Source organism: Lampris incognitus, chromosome 18 (genome assembly GCF_029633865.1).
Source record: "Lampris incognitus isolate fLamInc1 chromosome 18, fLamInc1.hap2, whole genome shotgun sequence".
Classification (NCBI taxonomy): Eukaryota; Metazoa; Chordata; class Actinopteri; order Lampriformes; family Lampridae; genus Lampris; species Lampris incognitus.
In genome coordinates this window covers 7,012,895-7,030,316 of record NC_079228.1, presented here as the reverse complement: position 1 = coordinate 7,030,316, position 17,422 = coordinate 7,012,895, and the positions used below count along the sequence as shown (strand labels likewise).

Sequence of the window (17,422 nt, the reverse complement as noted above, 5' to 3'; positions counted from 1 at the left end):
GCAACATAATTTTTAGCAACAAGTCTAAATGTAGAAATGGTAGACATGGCACACCACAATATAAAAATAATATGTCATATACAGCTTACAGTGCTGGTGCAGCAGTCTGCAGAGTCAGTGGATAAAGTGCACATCGCAGGTAGAAAGCTGCCTTCACAATTAAAGTCAGCACAGAGCAACTGCCTGTAGACTGGCTGTAATGCATAGTTGAAAAAGCTGTTGCAGCGGCCCATAAGTAATGGAGGGAAGGTGCACACAGTCCAGGAGCCATTACTCATCATGAGTCGCTGTGTGTGAGACAGTTTATGTGTAGCAGGCTCACAGCTTGGGGAAGAAGCTGTTCTGAAGTCTGTTCTTGTTAACGGTTTCTTGGTTTAGGAATCAGGAACACTTTATTTGTCATTTCACCTCATGTACTTGCACACAGGAAATGAAATCAAATGCCGTTTCCCCCAGCCCACAGCAGTACAACACACAGACAAACACACATTCAACAACTACAAGAACACATATATCCAAACTAAACAAAAAAAACAAAACAAAATCACTGTCTAAGGGAACAAACACCAGCCAGGATGACTGTCGGAACTGCCGGTCTGCATGGGCTAGCAGTTAGCCTAGCCTGCCCTGACATGTCCTGTAAGACCGCCCTCGGTGTTTCCTCCTCGGGTGCAGCTCCAGGCAGGGCCGCGGACCCTGGGCCCACAGCGCAGCAGACCAAGCTCTCCCAGCCAATCCAGCGCCAGCTCTCCCAGCCATCAAATAAAGACGAAAACTTAGACGCAGATGTGGACAAAGACACTGAATGGACGGTACTGGGTGAGGCCGCCGCAACTGAATTCATGCTGCCATCTTCCCACACCGGTATTGGGTGAGGCCGCTGCGAACATGAATTTGGGCCGCCATCTTCCCACACAAGAAGCGGAGCATTTACTTAGTCAGGTTTCCTTTTTGTCCCTTTCATAGTGACCTGAGACTATTTGAATGTAAATGTTCCCCAGTAACAACCTCTCTCTAAATAAGTGATGCTCTTTGAGCAGCAAACTAATATATATACACACACACACACACACACACACACAAACACACACACACACAGCTGATGATTGCTTATGGCATGAAACAGGCTTGTACTGTCTCATAAATAATTTACTTGACTCACTGGATTTTATATATATTTTTTTTCTCCCCAAAACTGTCAATGGTGTTGATGAAAGTGATCAACAAATGAGGAGCAGAATATTAAGATATATATATTAATCTATATCTTATATCATATCTTATCTACACTCACCGGCCACTTTATTAGGCACACCTGTCCAACTGCTCGTTAACGCAAATTTCTAATCAGCCAATCACATGGCAGCAACTCAATGCATTTAGGCATGTAGACATGGTCAAGACGATCTGCTGCAATTCAAACCGAGCATCAGAATGGGGAAGAAAGGTGATTTAAGTGACTTGGAACGTGGCATGGTTGTTGGTGCCAGACAGGCTGGTCTGAGTATTTCAGAAACTGCTGATCTACTGGGATTTTCACGCACAACCATCTCTAGGGTTTACAGAGAATGGTCCGAAAAAGAGAAAATATCCAGTGAGCGGCAGTTCTGTGGGCGAAAATGCCTTGTTGATGCCAGAGGTCAGAGGAGAATGGCCAGACTGGTTCGAGCTGATAGAAAGGCAACAGTAACTCAAATAACCACTCATTACAACCGAGGTATGCAGAAGAGCATCTCTGAACGCACAACACGTCGAGCCTTGAGGCAGATGGGCTACAGCAGCAGAAGACCACACCGGGTGCCACTCCTGTCAGCTAAGAACAGGAAACTGAGGCTACAATTCGCACAGGCTCGCCAAAATTGGACAATAGAAGATTGGAAAAATGTTGCCTGGTCTGATGAGTCTCGATTTCTGCTGCTACATTCGGATGGTAGGGTCAGAATTTGGCATCAACAACATGAAAGCATGGATCCATCCTGCCTTGTATCAACGGTTCAGGCTGGTGGTGGTGGTGTAATGGTGTGGGGGATATTTTCTTGGCACACTTCGGGCCCCTTAGTACCAATTGAGCATCGTGTCAACGCCACAGCCTACCTGAGTATTGTTGCTGACCATGTCCATCCCTTTATGACCACAGTGTTCCCATCTTCTGATGGCTACTTCCAGCAGGATAACGCGCCATGTCATAAAGCTCGAATCATCTCAGACTGGTTTCTTGAACATGACAATGAGTTCACTGTACTCAAATGGCCTCCACAGTCACCAGATCTAAATCCAATAGAGCACCTTTGGGATGTGGTCGACCGGGAGATTCGCATCATGGATGTGCAGCCGAGAAATCTGCAGCAACTGCGTGAGGCTATCATGTCAATATGGACCAAACTCTCTGAGGAATGTTTCCAGTACCTTGTTGAATCTATGCCACGAAGGATTAAGGCAGTTCTGAAGGCAAAAGGGGGTCCAACCCGGTACTAGCAAGGTGTACCTAATAAAGTGGCCAGTGAGTGTATATCTATATTTTAATATTCTGCTTCTCATTTGTTGACCACTTTCATCAACACCATTGACGATTTCTGGGAAACAAAAAACAAAAAAAACCGCTATATATATACACACACACTGATCAGTTAAAACATTAAAACCACTGACATGTACAGTGAATAACATTATCTCATCACAACTATAGTACCATGGCACCTGTCAAGGGGGGGCGGGGTATATTGGGTAGCAAGTGAACAGTCAGGTGTTGAAGTTGATGTGTTGGAAGCAGGAAAAATGGGCAAGCATAAGGATCTGAGCGTCACTGACAAGGACCAAGTTGTGATGGATAGACGACTGGATCAGAGCATCTCCAATATGACAGGTGTTGTGGGGTGTTCCCGGTATGCAGTGGTCAGTACATACCGAGAGTGGTCCAAGGACGGACACCCATTGAACCGGTGACAGGATCATGGGTGCCCAAGACTCATTGATACAAGTGGGGAGTGAAGGCTAGCCCGTCTGTTCCGATCCCACAGAAAAGTTACTGTAGCTCAAATTGCTGAAAAAGATCATGCTGGCTATGACAGACAGGTGTCAGGACACACAGTGCATCACAGCTTGCTGTGTATGGGGCTGCATAGCTGCAGATGGTCACAGTGCCCATGATGACCCCTGTCCACCACTGAAAGCACCTACAATGGGCACGTGAGCGTCAGAACTGGACCATGGAGCAGTGGAAGAAGGTGGCATGGTCTGATGAGTAACGTTTTCTTTTACATCATGTGGACGGCCGGGTGTGTGTGTCGCTAACCTGGGGGAGAGATGGCACCAGGATGCACTATGGGAAGAAGGCAAGCTGGCAGAGGCAGTGTGATGCTGTGGCTAATGCTGTGCTGGGTCCTGGCATTCAATTGGACGTTACTTTGACACGTACCACAATGAGACCCAGTACACCCCCTCACGGCAATGGTTTGCCCTGATGGCAGTGGTCTCAAGGGGGTTTTAATGTTTTGGTTGACTGGTGCGTATATAAACACTGACAGAGCCATGAAACCGGAGTCAGACTCCATGTCGTGCAAACCTACACCGCCTTGCAAACATATTCAAGCCCTGTACAGTCATCACCAACTTCTGGATTATAAAAGATACTCACACATGTAGGATGGGTTCTGCTATGGGTTCTACTCTGGGTTCTACTATGGGTTGCATTGCATAACGTTACTATGCAAACCGAAGTTCGCACCGCCATCTTCCCACACCAGAAGCAGATCCCAACTTATCCCGAGTTAAGTTTCTAACAATATGAACTAAAGGACAGTCACTGAAGTGAAAAATTTTTCTTGCTAAATAAAAGTAATACTAAATTAAAATCAAACAATATTATGTTGCAGTTTTATTGTTCTACTAAACACAATCTGTCAATTAAAATTCAAAACTCGAGGAATTTATTTTGAATAATTCAGAACCGTGTCTGTATGCATGCTCAGTAATGCAGGTAAGGAACTCCCAGAAAGGCGAATCAGTTCGTCTGGGCACCGGGTTTACTGACAGATTTAATCGGTCATGTGACCTCTTCAGTCTCACCTGACTGTGGGTACCCCCACCCTTATGAAACAGGTTCAGTGTACCTCCCCCTTCTCCCTCGGTGTGCACGCAGCAGTTTCTTACCAGTAGCTGTTCTTGGTCTTCTTGGGCATGCGTGTGAGCGGAGGCTCCAGGCAGCCCAGGTGGTAGTACAGCTTACAGGTGTCACAGAGCAGCAGCAGGTGCTGGTCCTGGTTCTTCTTACAGATCCCACAACTGTTGGACAACAGCAACGAAAATATCAGAATCAACATGCCCAAATGTGTACATAAACAGTGGCACTAAAAACACCAACACATGGTGAGGCACAGAATATACATACACTCTAAAACATGGACCACATCTCCTTCTGTTTACCTATTTTATGTTTTGTATTGTTGCATACTGTACTGACTGTGAAGACCTCCGGGATTGCCTTTTGAGTTTGGGCTATACAAGTAAACTTGACTTGACTCATTTGATACAAACAGCAGTACACAACAGATCAAATAGCAGCAGCCCACTTTCTCACACTTTACTTTGCCATTTTCCCTGCAGCATGTGCTCAGAGGGCTTCTGCTCACCTGTAGAGGACTGCTGGTAAACTGCAGCAGGTCCTCAGAGGTTTGTCTCACCTGTAGAGGACTGCTGGTGAACTGCAGCAGGTCCTCAGAGGTTTGTCTCACCTGTAGAGGACTGCTGGTAAACTGCAGCATGTCCTCAGAGGTTTGTCTCACCTGTAGAGGACTGCTGGTAAACTGCAGCAGGTCCTCAGAGGTTTGTCTCACCTGTAGAGGACTGCTGGTAAACTGCAGCAGGTCCTCAGAGGTTTGTCTCACCTGTAGAGGACTGCTGGTGAACTGCAGCAGGTCCTCAGAGGTTTGTCTCACCTGTAGAGGACTGCTGGTAAACTGCAGCAGGTCCTCAGAGGTTTGTCTCACCTGTAGAGGACTGCTGGTAAACTGGATGACTTCCCTGGGGCTCCGCCCTCCTTTTTGCTGGGCTTCCTCTCTTTGGGTGCTTTTAAAACAGCTGGAGCATTCAGCTTCTAACAAGAGTTCAAAGAGAAACAAAGACAAGCAAGCTGTCAACGACAGTCTGGACTTATTTTTTATTTCACCCCTCCCCTTTTTTTCTCCCCAATTGTAGCTGGCTAATTACCCCACTCAGTCGCTGCTCCACCCCCTCTGCTGATCCGGGGAGGGCTGCAGACTACCACATGCCCCCTCCGATACATGTGGAGTCACCAGCCGCTTCTTTTCACCTGACAGTGAGGAGTTTCACCAGGGGGACGTAGCGCGTGGGATGATCACGCTATTCCCTCCAGTTCCCCCTCCCCCCTGAACAGGCGCCCCGACCGACCAGAGGAGGCGCTAGTGCAGCGACCAGGACACATACCCACATCCGGCTTCCCATCCATAGGCACAGCCAATTGTGTCTGTAGGGACGCCCGACCAAGGCAGAGGTAACACAGGGATTCAAACCGGAGATCCCCATGTTGGTAGGCAACGGAATAGACCACTACACCACCCAGACACCCAGACGGTGTGGATTTATTTTTAAAGTAACATGTCCAAACATTACCTGGTATACCCTGTCTAGAAACATTCCTTCGGTGAAACCCGCTCAAGTCAAGAAAACGCTACAGTACGAAACTCCCTCGGAGGAGCTTTGCCAGCGTGCCAGAGGAGGATGGCATCTGTCCACGGAGGCAGAAGGACCCTATTGTAGGTGGCAGGGGAACAGCAGAAGGCGGCAGGCAGGTTTTTCGTTCCTGGATCCAGGATGCATTGCTGCCATGTGGGTTAATTAGAAACGTTATCTCATAGGGACTGAAACAGATGAGCTTTTCCCTGAGGTGGCGCTAATCTGAGCCTGCTTGGTCTGCTTGTGGCTCCAACGCCGTGTCCCTGCGGGGGGGGGGGGGGGGGGGGGGCTGATAGATGGGGGTCAGGGCTACAGTGCCCAGGAGGTTGCTGAGGCTATCTCTTTATTGTGGGCTGCAGTCCCCTTGAATCCAGGGCACTAGTCAAAGTATCTCCATCACGTAGTACGACATCATCACCGGGTATCAGACCGGTGACGTTTCAGGTGTGGGTCATTAAAACAGGCAGCTGCACAGACAAGCCAACTAACTCCCTCAGTCAGTAACGCAGATGGTGCTGGAGGTATGGGGGTTGGTGCTGGTGGTGGTGTGTGTGTGGGGGGGGGGGTCTATGGGCAGAGTATAAAGAACCCTGGAATGGGTCACAGTAGTGCCACACCTCAAGGAGAAACTCTGACAGAGGTACTTTTTGATTTGGGTTTTTCCGGATACTATTAACAATATCAAACGGGGCAACCGGGTAGCATGGCGGTCTCGTCCGCTGCCTACCAACACGGGGATCGCCAGTTTGAATCCCCGTGTTACCTCCAGCTTGGTCGGGCGTCCCTACAGACACAATTGGCCGTGTCTGCGGGTGGGAAGCCGGATGTGGGGATGTGTCCTGGTCGCTGCACTAGCGCCTCCTCTGGTCGGTCGAGGCGCCTGTTCAGGGGGGAGGGGGAACTGGGAGGAATAGCGTGATCCTCCCATGTGCTGCGTCCCCCTGGTGAAACTCCTCACTGTCAGGTGAAAAGAAGCGGCTGGTGACTCCACATGTATGGGAGGAGGCTTGTGGTAGTCTGCAGCCCTCCCCGGATCGGCAGAGGGGGTGGAGCAGAGACCGGGACGGCTCAGAAGAGTGGGGCTATTGGCCAAGTACAATTGGGAAGAAAAACGGGGGAAAAAACCCCCCCCCCAAAACACAACATCAGACAATACATTTGATTGTATATAGTGTCAACTGGCATTTCAAACACAACTTGTGTCAAAACAGCCACAGCATCGATCCCAAACAGAGGTTTAAAAGTTGAAGGTGTGTGCAGTTTGGGTGTGGGAGTCGCCTGTTTTCCTCCTGGGTTCGGGTTCTGATCTGCCAGGGCAGAAGGGAACTGAGTGTGGGCTGAGGGAGGACCGCCCCCTGGGGGACATCAGTAACGTGTGGTGATGCACAGGCAGGATGACAGATAGGACATGAACATGTGGTGGATAGATGACACAAAGCGAATGTTGCCGTGACTGATGTTGCTACTTAAACCTTGCATGTTTCTAATGAGGTGATTTATGGTGGTCATTGCAGATTCACCGCCACCCTCCCTCTAGTCGTCGTCCATCGCACTGCCTTCCATCCCCCTTAACATCACTCCGCCATTTATCTGCACGACCCACACCCTCAGCAACCACACCTTTAATCAAGCCTTTATGCATGCAGCTAGCTGCTTACACAGATGGATTTCTAAAGGACTCATTACACATGCGCCTCAAGGCACCGGGGGGGGGGGGGGGTTACATGTACCACAAATATCAGCTCAGGGCAGCGGGGTGGGGGTGTTACATGTACCACAAATAACTTTCCGTAAAGTCGCCGAGTTAGCGCCATCTTCTACTCTCTAGAATCATGACACCGCTGAGTGCGATAGCTGGGAAACGCCAGCATGCCAAGTTGAGAGTAAGGCAGACTCGCAGCATGAGTCTGGTAACACTGCTGTGTACAGCTGCAGTGTGCGACACGAGGCTGCGTCCTTCACAACAACCGCAGGTCAGCAGTCAGCAGCACTTTATTTGTCTTTTCACTACATGCACTTGTGCACATGAAACGAAACAAAATGCTGTTTCCCCTAGCCTACAGCAGTACACACAAATACAACAACACAGCCAAAACTACAAGAACACACATGTCCGAACTAACACACACATCCAAACTAACACACATGTCCAAACTAACACACATCCAAACTAAAAAAAACAAAAAAAACAACACAAAACATCATTGTCTGAGGGAACGAACGCCAGCCAGGATGACTGTCGGAACAGCCGGTCTGCATGGGCTAGCAGTTAGCTTAGCCTGCCCCGCTCTCTCAGCTGATCTAGCGCCAGCTCTCCCAGCCATCAAACAAAGATAAAACTTAGACGCAGACGTGGACAAAGACACTGCATGGACGGTACTGGGTGAGGCCGCGGCAAACGTGAATTCGCGCCGCCATCACCCCACACCGGAAGCAGTTGCAAAAAGGGAGAAGATGGTGGGCCTGCTTCAGAGCTAACCTCCAGAATTCCAACTCCCAAGTGCCCTTCACGCCACATAGCTCTGCTCCCTATCCACTGTCAGGAGCCCTGCTCACCTCACTGCTCCTCTGCTAGTAGGATTACGCCGCTGACGATGCAGAGACCGGAAACCACATGTCCACACTGACAACATACACATTTACTGTACAGACCGCATGAACACAAAATACCTCCGAGTTCAGTAAGCTCAAGGTCATTTCCAGTATGCCACCGCCTCATCAGGCCGGAACTACTACCTACAGCTCCTGTCTGTGACTTCTTCTGTCTTATGGTGACTGTATAACCATGCTAAGACATACAGCACCTGTCTGTGACTTCTTCTGTCTTATGGTGACTGTATAACCATGCTAAGCCATACAGCACCAGTCTGTGACTTCTTCTGTCTTATGGTGACTGTATAACCATGCTAAGCCATACAGCACCTGTCTGTGACTTCTTCTGTCTTATGGTGACTGTATAACCATGCTAAGACATACAGCACCTGTCTGTGACTTCTTCTGTGTTATTGTGCCTGTAACCATGCTAAGACATACAACACCTGTCTGTGACTTCTTCTGTCTTATGGTGACTGTATAACCATGCTAAGACATACAGCACCTGTCTGTGACTTCGTCTGTCTTATGGTGACTGTATAACCATGCTAAGACATACAGCACCTGTCTGTGACTTCTTCTGTCTTATGGTGACTGTATAACCATGCTAAGACATACAGCACCTGTCCGAGACTTCTTCTGTCTTATGGTGACTGTATAACCATGCTAAGACATACAGCACCTGTCTGTGACTTCTTCTGTGTTATGGTGACTGTATAACCATGCTAAGACATACAACACCTGTCTGTGGCTTCTTCTGTCTTATGGTGACTGTATAACCATGCTAAGACATACAGCACCTGTCTGTGACTTCTTCTGTCTTATGTTGACTGTATAACCATGCTAAGACATACAAGACCTGTCTGTGGCTTGTTCTGTCTTATGGTGACTGTATAACCATGCTAAGACATACAGCACCTGTCTGTGACTTCTTCTGTCTTATGGTGACTGTATAACCATGCTAAGACATACAGCACCTGTCTGTGGCTTGTTCTGTCTTATGGTGACTGTATAACCATGCTAAGACATACAGCACCTATCTGTGACTTCTTCTGTCTTATGGTGACTGTATAACCATGCTAAGACATACAGCACCTGTCTGTGACTTCTTCTGTCTTATGGTGACTGTATAACCATGCTAAGACATACAGCACCTGTCTGTGGCTTGTTCTGTCTTATGGTGACTGTATAACCATGCTAAGACATACAGCACCTGTCTGTGACTTCTTCTGTCTTATGTTGACTGTATAACCATGCTAAGACATACAAGACCTGTCTGTGGCTTGTTCTGTCTTATGGTGACTGTATAACCATGCTAAGACATACAGCACCTGTCTGTGACTTCTTCTGTCTTATGGTGACTGTATAACCATGCTAAGACATACAGCACCTGTCTGTGGCTTGTTCTGTCTTATGGTGACTGTATAAACATGCTAAGACATACAACACCTGTCTGTGACTTCTTCTGTCTTATGGTGACTGTATAAACATGCTAAGACATACAACACCTGTCTGTGGCTTCTTCTGTCTTATGGTGACTGTATAACCATGCTAAGACATACAGCACCTGTCTGTGGCTTCTTCTGTCTTATGGTGACTGTATAACTATGCTAAGACATACAGCACCTGTCTAAGAATTCTTCTGTCTTATGGTGACTGTATAACCATGCTAAGACATACAACACCTGTCTGTGACTTCTTCTGTCTTATGGTGACTGTATAACCATGCTAAGACATACAGCACCTGTCTGTGGCTTCTTCTGTCTTATGGTGACTGTATAACCATGCTAATACATACAACACCTGTCTGGCTTCTTCTGTCTTATGATGACTGTATAACCATGCTAAGACATACAGCACCTGTCTGTGGCTTGTTCTGTGTTATGGTGACTGTATAACCATGCTAAGACATACAGCACCTGTCTGTGACTTCTTCTGTCTTATGGTGACTGTATAACCATGCTAAGACATACAGCACCTGTCTGTGGCATATTCTGTCTTATGGTGACTGTATAACCATGCTAAGACATACAGCACCTGTCTGTGGCTTCTTCTGTCTTATGGTGACTGTATAACCATGCTAAGACATACAGCACCTGTCTGTGGCTTCTTCTGTCTTATGGTGACTGTATAACCATGCTAAGACATACAACACCTGTCTGTGACTTCTTCCTTCTTATGGTGACTCTATAACCATGCTAAGACATACAGCACCTGTCTGTGGCTTGTTCTGTCTTATGGTGACTGTATAACCATGCTAAGACATACAGCACCTGTCTGTGACTTCTTCTGTCTTATGGTGACTCTATAACCATGCTAAGACATACAGCACCTGTCTGTGGCATATTCTGTCTTATGGTGACTGTATAACCATGCTAAGACATACAGCACCTGTCTGTGGCTTCTTCTGTCTTATGGTGACTGTATAACCATGCTAAGACATACAGCACCTGTCTGTGACTTGTTCTGTCTTATGGTGACTGTATAACCATGCTAAGACATACAGCACCTGTCTGTGACTTCTTCTGTCTTATGGTGACTGTATAACCATGCTAAGACATACAGCACCTGTCTGTGACCTCTTCTGTCTTATGGTGACTGTATAACCCTGCTAAGACATACAGCACCTGTCTAAGAATTCTTCTTTCTTATGGTGACTGTATAACCATGCTAAGACATACAACACCTGTCTGTGACTTCTTCTGTCTTATGGTGACTGTATAACCATGCTAAGACATACAACACCTGTCTGTGACTTCTTCTGTCTTATGGTGACTGTATAACCATGCTAAGACATACAGCACCTGTCTGTGACTTCTTCTGTCTTATGGTGACTGTATAACCATGCTAAGACATACAGCACCTGTCTGTGGCATATTCTGTCTTATGGTGACTGTATAACCATGCTAAGACATACAGCACCTGTCTGTGGCTTCTTCTGTCTTATGGTGACTGTATAACCATGCTAAGACATACAGCACCTGTCTGTGACTTCTTCTGTGTTATGGTGACTGTATAACCCTGCTAAGACATACAGCACCTGTCTGTGACTTCTTCTGTGTTATGGTGACTGTATAACCATGCTAAGACATACAGCACCTGTCTGTGGCTTCTTCTGTCTTATGGTGACTGTATAACCATGCTAAGACATACAGCACCTGTCTGTGGCTTGTTCTGTCTTATGGTGACTGTATAACCATGCTAAGACATACAGCACCTGTCTGTGACTTCTTCTGTCTTATGGTGACTGTATAACCATGCTAATACATACAGCACCTGTCTATTACTTCTTCTGTCTTATGGTGACTGTATAACCATGCTAAGTCATACAGCACCTGTCTGTGGCTTGTTCTGTGTTATGGTGACTGTATAACCATGCTAAGTCATACAGCACCTGTCTGTGGCTTGTTCTGTGTTATGGTGACTGTATAACCATGCTAAGAGAGACAACCCATCCTCTCCACTTGTAAGAGTAATTGCATTTACATTAGGGATGAAAAGAAGACCGTGCTCAACAATTCAGCTGCAGAGTGAACACTATTATTCTTTCAGCAGGCAAGATGAACCGACCTCTGCAAGACTTGACGGTACTTTTTTAATCTGCATGACTGTGGATTGGTTTAGTTAATAATAATAATAATAATAACAATAATCTTTATTTTGGACACAGCCGGTCCATAGCATACAAGCAACAATACAATAAAATTAAACCATACCATTTAAAAAATAAATTTAGACCTACATGACACCCCTACACTTCACGAGCACGCACATGCACATCCACACGTGCACGCGCGCGCACACACACACATACATACATACACACACACACACACACACACAAAACATGTGAGGCGTCCACGCACGCACCATACAACACAGTCAGTTCACAACAGATACAGGCTGTCTCGCCAGTGCTTTTGAAGTCTGGATGTGAACCGATAGCAGCTTTTTGTAGGGTTGGTTGGAGACTATCATGCAGTTCTCGAACACATCCAGGCGACACATAAAATTATACATACAACTTATACATAGTTGCTCACAGTTAAGGATGTAAAGGATTTCTTTGTCAGAGGGAAGCTCAAAGTTTCCCCAAAACAATCTCCTACATAAAAAAAAAACAAAGAGAAAGATCTCACAGAGCTTTTTCTACAGATTGCAATTCGCATTCATTAAATGATCCATCAACCACAATGACACATCTTGGTGATGCGGTTGCCATGGCAGCGAGAAGTGGGAGACGGCTTTTACCTTCACAGTCAGGTCTGACTTCATGGCAACTGACAGGTCAATCAGTTAGTGCAAATGAAAGGGTTTTTACAAACAGCAGGTTTATTTCAGACCGCGACGTTACCCCACCGTGAGCCATGTGGGTGTCTCTGGTGATGTGGATCCCTGGCTCACTAATCATTACTACACCTCACCAGATAATCCCAAATCATTACTACACTTTACCAGATAATCACAAATCATTACTACACCTCACCAGATAATCCCAAATCATTACTACACCTCACCAGATAATCCCAAATCATTACTACGCCTCACCAGATAATCCCAAATCATTACTACACCTCACCAGATAATCCCAAATCATTACTACACTTTACCAGATAATCACAAATCATTACTACACCTCACCAGATAATCCCAAATCATTACTACACCTCACCAGATAATCCCAAATCATTACTACGCCTCACCAGATAATCCCAAATCATTACTACACCTCACCAGATAATCCTAAATCATTACTACGCCTCACCAGATAATCCCAAATCATTACTACGCCTCACCAGATAATCCCAAATCATTACTACACCTCACCAGATAACCCCAAATCATTACTACACCTCACCATATAATCCTAAATCATTACTACGCCTCACCAGATAATCCCAAATCATTACTACACCTCACCAGATAATCCTAAATCATTACTACGCCTCACCAGATAATCCCAAATCATTACTACACCTCACCAGATAACCCCAAATCATTACTACACCTCACCATATAATCCTAAATCATTACTACGCCTCACCAGATAATCCCAAATCATTACTACGCCTCACCAGATAATCCCAAATCATTACTACACCTCACCATATAATCCTAAATCATTACTACGCCTCACCAGATAATCCCAAATCATTACTACACCTCACCAGATAACCCCAAATCATTACTACGCCTCACCAGATAATCCCAAATCATTACTACACCTCATCAGATAATCCCAAATCATTACTACACCTCACCAGATAACCCCAAATCATTACTACACTTTACCAGATAATCCCAAATAATTACTACACCTCACCAGATAATCCCAAATCATTATTATACCCCACCAGATAATCCCAAATCATTACTACACCTCACCAGATAACCCCACATATTTACTACACCTCAACAGATAACCCCAAATCATTACTACACCTCACCAGATAACCCCAAATCATTACTACACCTCACCAGATAATCCCAATCATTACACCTCACCAGATAACCCCACAGCAGGCTTTTACCTCCCGCTTTTCACTCAGCTGACTGTTGAAGGAAGCACATAGACAAAGTGACGGGAGAAAACTTGGTGTGGGGCGAGAGGGCGACTGTACCTGGCCCAGGATGCCCCCCAGTAGAGTCCACATAGCCTGGCCTTCACTCCTCAGCTCGCCGTTGACGCTCATCAGCTCTTCCAGAGACTCACACAGCTGCATGGAAGACAGACAGCATTACAGCAAGAGAGGAGAGATAACGTTAGGTAAGGACACAAGGGTTTGTGTCCCCAAATAACACACACACACACACACACACACACACACACATTTTAAAAATCTTACGTTCAACGCCCTCTACAGTTGTGTCAGTGTACCTATAGTCGCGGGTACAAAACTAGTCTACAATAAAAAAAAAAAAAGGTGTTCCCCCTTTTTTCTCCCTAACTGTATCCGGCCAATTACCCAACTCATCCGAGTCATCCCGGTCGCTGCTCCACCCCCTCTGTTGATCCGGGAGGGCTGCAGACTACCACTTGCCTCCTCCGATACATGTGGAGTCACCAGCTGCTTCTTTTCACCAGACAGTGAGGAGTTTCACCAGGGGGACGTAGCACGTGGGAGGATCACGCTTTCCCCCCCAGTTCCCTCCCGAACAGGCGCCCTGACTGACCAGAGGAGGTGCTTGTAAAGCACCCAGGACACATACTCACGTCCGGCTTCCCACCCGCCGACATGGTCAGTTGTGTCTGTAGGGATGCCTGACCAAGCCGGAGGTAACACGGGGATTCAAACCAGCGATCCCTGTGATGGTAGGCAACGGAACAGACCGCTACGCCACCCAGACGCCCCTTAGTATTGAGATATTTAGGAGTCACCTCACAACGTAAGATCAAATAGTGTGAGAGGGATGAACAGAAAGATTAAGGATATTCACTGGATTTGAAACTAAAATATTGTGGCACTCCTCAACATATCTGTCTCTACTTCATCAGGGATGCTGCAGGTGTGATATGCTGAAGGGATGCCAGGGATGCTTCTCATATGCAGGCCTTACACTTGGCTTTATAACTGTAACAGTCAGAGCCAGATTTTTCCTAACTACCCCCCCCCATCTGTCTCTCGCAGGCGGGGGCCATGTAGAAGCAACTGAAGCGATGCAATTAGCAACACACACTCCATTAATAATGCTTAACACGCATGGCAGAAGACTGAACGCAACATTAACTGCTCTGACTTTTACTCCACTCTTTTATTCCCCTCCACATCCTGACAGATGGAGCGACGCAGCCTCCTCAGAGGTCACATGCTTAAGGAGACATGAAGAGGGAGCGGCGGCACAGTGTTACTGAAGCCCTTTTGGGTTTTATCACGGTGCTGCATAGTCAAGCACCTGTTAATCTGATGAAGTATTTGTATGTATATCCCTGTGTATCATTTATAAACAATAAAGGTAAAGACACACGATGCCAGGTGACACTGAACACCAAATACCCAAATCACCTGGTGCTCAAGGTGACGTATGAGGTAGCTTGCTATGTTCTTTACAACATTACGTGTGACTAACTTTATTGTATTCCACGTGCAGCTTTTCCTGTTCGCTCTCCAGCTTGTCTTTCAGGTTCTTCTGCTCCGAGATGTTGTCCTGGATCTGGATCATCCGCATGTTCCGCTCTGAATATCAATGGGACAAAAATCAATAGCATGATCACAATCTATATACAGGAAGCGACACCCAGAGAGCGACCCGATGGCAGATAGGTCTTCTACTGCAGATTAACACAGTGCTCTCAAGGTTACTGGTACGCCATCTTCTCCACATCTGGCATTACCATCATTCATTTGGAGGGAAATGCCTTAATGCAAGACCGCATGCTGAACGCCTGGATGAATCTGGCACGCTGTCTCGGACCAGCAGCATGCAGGAATAACCTAACAACCATGAGCACAGCCAAGGATGTGCAGCGGCAGTTTGGACTACAATGTTGGTGTCCAGGTATCCTGATCAGCATCCTTACTCTAACACCACATGTACATTTTAGCTCCACCCTTTCAATCAAAAGATGGTAAATGTGTTTTTCTAGAACACAATGAGTGTTGCAATGTAGTTTATGTGCATTCCAAGAAAACGTTTAATGGCAGAAAACTGGCAGGTTTGTTTTGCTCAGCCTCTCTCAGGTGCCTCTTTTGTCTGGATGTTCTTTGACTTCTCTCACTCTAATGTTCCTGTCCTCCCCCGTGTGCTCCTGCTATTTTGAGCAAATTTCTCTGCGTGTCTTTTATTCAACAACTCAATTTACTCTTAAGTGGTCGGCCTGCTGTGCAGTTTCCTTGTTTAAATAAAGGTTGTGAATATAGGAATGCATAACTGACAAGTCCTTGCTCTTGATCCAGAACGGTCTGCCAGGTGAAATAAAAACATGGCCATTAAGACCGAGAGCTCATCATACCTGACGGAGTCCCTTACCTAAGTAATAGTTGACGAAGTCTGCTGTTAAGGCGGGCTGCTTATGTTTCCTGCGTCCATCCAGACTTGCGTTGGTGTCCGACGTGTCCACAGGGAAAATGTCAGTGCTGATGCCCATAAGCTCCGCCTTCCGCATCAACTTCCTGATAGCCGAGGCGCTAGAGGTCAGAGGGCGCGGGAGCTTTTCTCGCGGCACCCAGGCCTGCGGCCGTGTGTTCCGTGACAGCTCTGCCTTCGCTCTGTACTGCTGCAGGCGGGCGGTGATACGGGCCTACAGTTAGGAGCAGACACACATGCACACGACACACATTGTAGAGTTTCTTTCGGAGAACGCGGCGGTTCAGCTGAAATGACTGTGTGAATGACTGAGCGGACATCCCCACCCCTGGATGGTGCCAACCTGTGCCTCGGGAGCAAGCTGTTTCTCTCTCTCCTGTAAGGACGCTTTGCAATAGGACTGTAAAGCTAAATAGTTCTTCCTTTTCCATTTCCTGTCAAAGCGGTCCGCATGCTGCTTGCAGTAGGCAAAGAACGGGTCAGCAATGTCCTGAGGGAGACACACAGGCATGCATTTTAGGTACAGTTACTGGTGTGAAGCAGCAGGGAGCTCTTTATTTTCCACAGCCTATAGTAGCATTGGGATCTTTTTTCTCACTATCCCCATCCATCTCTGACTTAGTCCAATCCACAAAGAAGCACAGGCATTTTCCAGCTGCTGGGTTCCTTCAAATCGTTTAGGCTTAAGGTATTTTAGTGGATGCTATCGGCACTTTCACCCGTTGATAGGTGCCCTAGGCACAGCTGACTGGATTAGCTGGATTGCAGTGGGTAGGCACTTTTCTGGGTGCTTATATTGTGCAGAGATAATGCATGGTGTATGGCTGCAAGCCGGTCAGTGATCTTAAATACATACTGCATGTTGTTAAAGGAGCTCCCTCTGTAAACACATGAACAGCAACAGATCGTTTCTACTGCAACACCTGAGAGAATTCTTTTTTTCTTTTAATTTACCCCCCTTTCTCTCCCCAACTCTTCAACTGAATTTGGCCAACCGCCCCACTCTTCCGAGCCATCCCGGTCTCTGCTCCAGCCCCACTGCTGATCCGGGGAGGGCTGCAGACTACCACATGCCGCTTCTTTTCACCTGACAGTGAGGAGTTTCCCCAGGGGG

General features: G+C 46.8%; 1 protein-coding gene across 1 annotated transcript in view; it reads right to left on the bottom strand.

Moving 5' to 3' along the window:
* The window catches only part of phf14 (PHD finger protein 14), a 204,689-nt gene that overhangs the window by 98,915 nt on the left and 88,352 nt on the right, over positions 1-17,422 (bottom strand). The window contains exons 8-13 of the mRNA XM_056298369.1: positions 16,652-16,798; positions 16,252-16,522; positions 15,352-15,458; positions 13,905-14,000; positions 4,986-5,092; positions 4,150-4,281 (exon numbers count right to left, since the gene is read on the bottom strand). Coding sequence (XP_056154344.1) covers positions 4,150-4,281; positions 4,986-5,092; positions 13,905-14,000; positions 15,352-15,458; positions 16,252-16,522; positions 16,652-16,798 — 860 coding nt within the window. The remainder of the gene's footprint in view (positions 1-4,149; positions 4,282-4,985; positions 5,093-13,904; positions 14,001-15,351; positions 15,459-16,251; positions 16,523-16,651; positions 16,799-17,422) is intronic.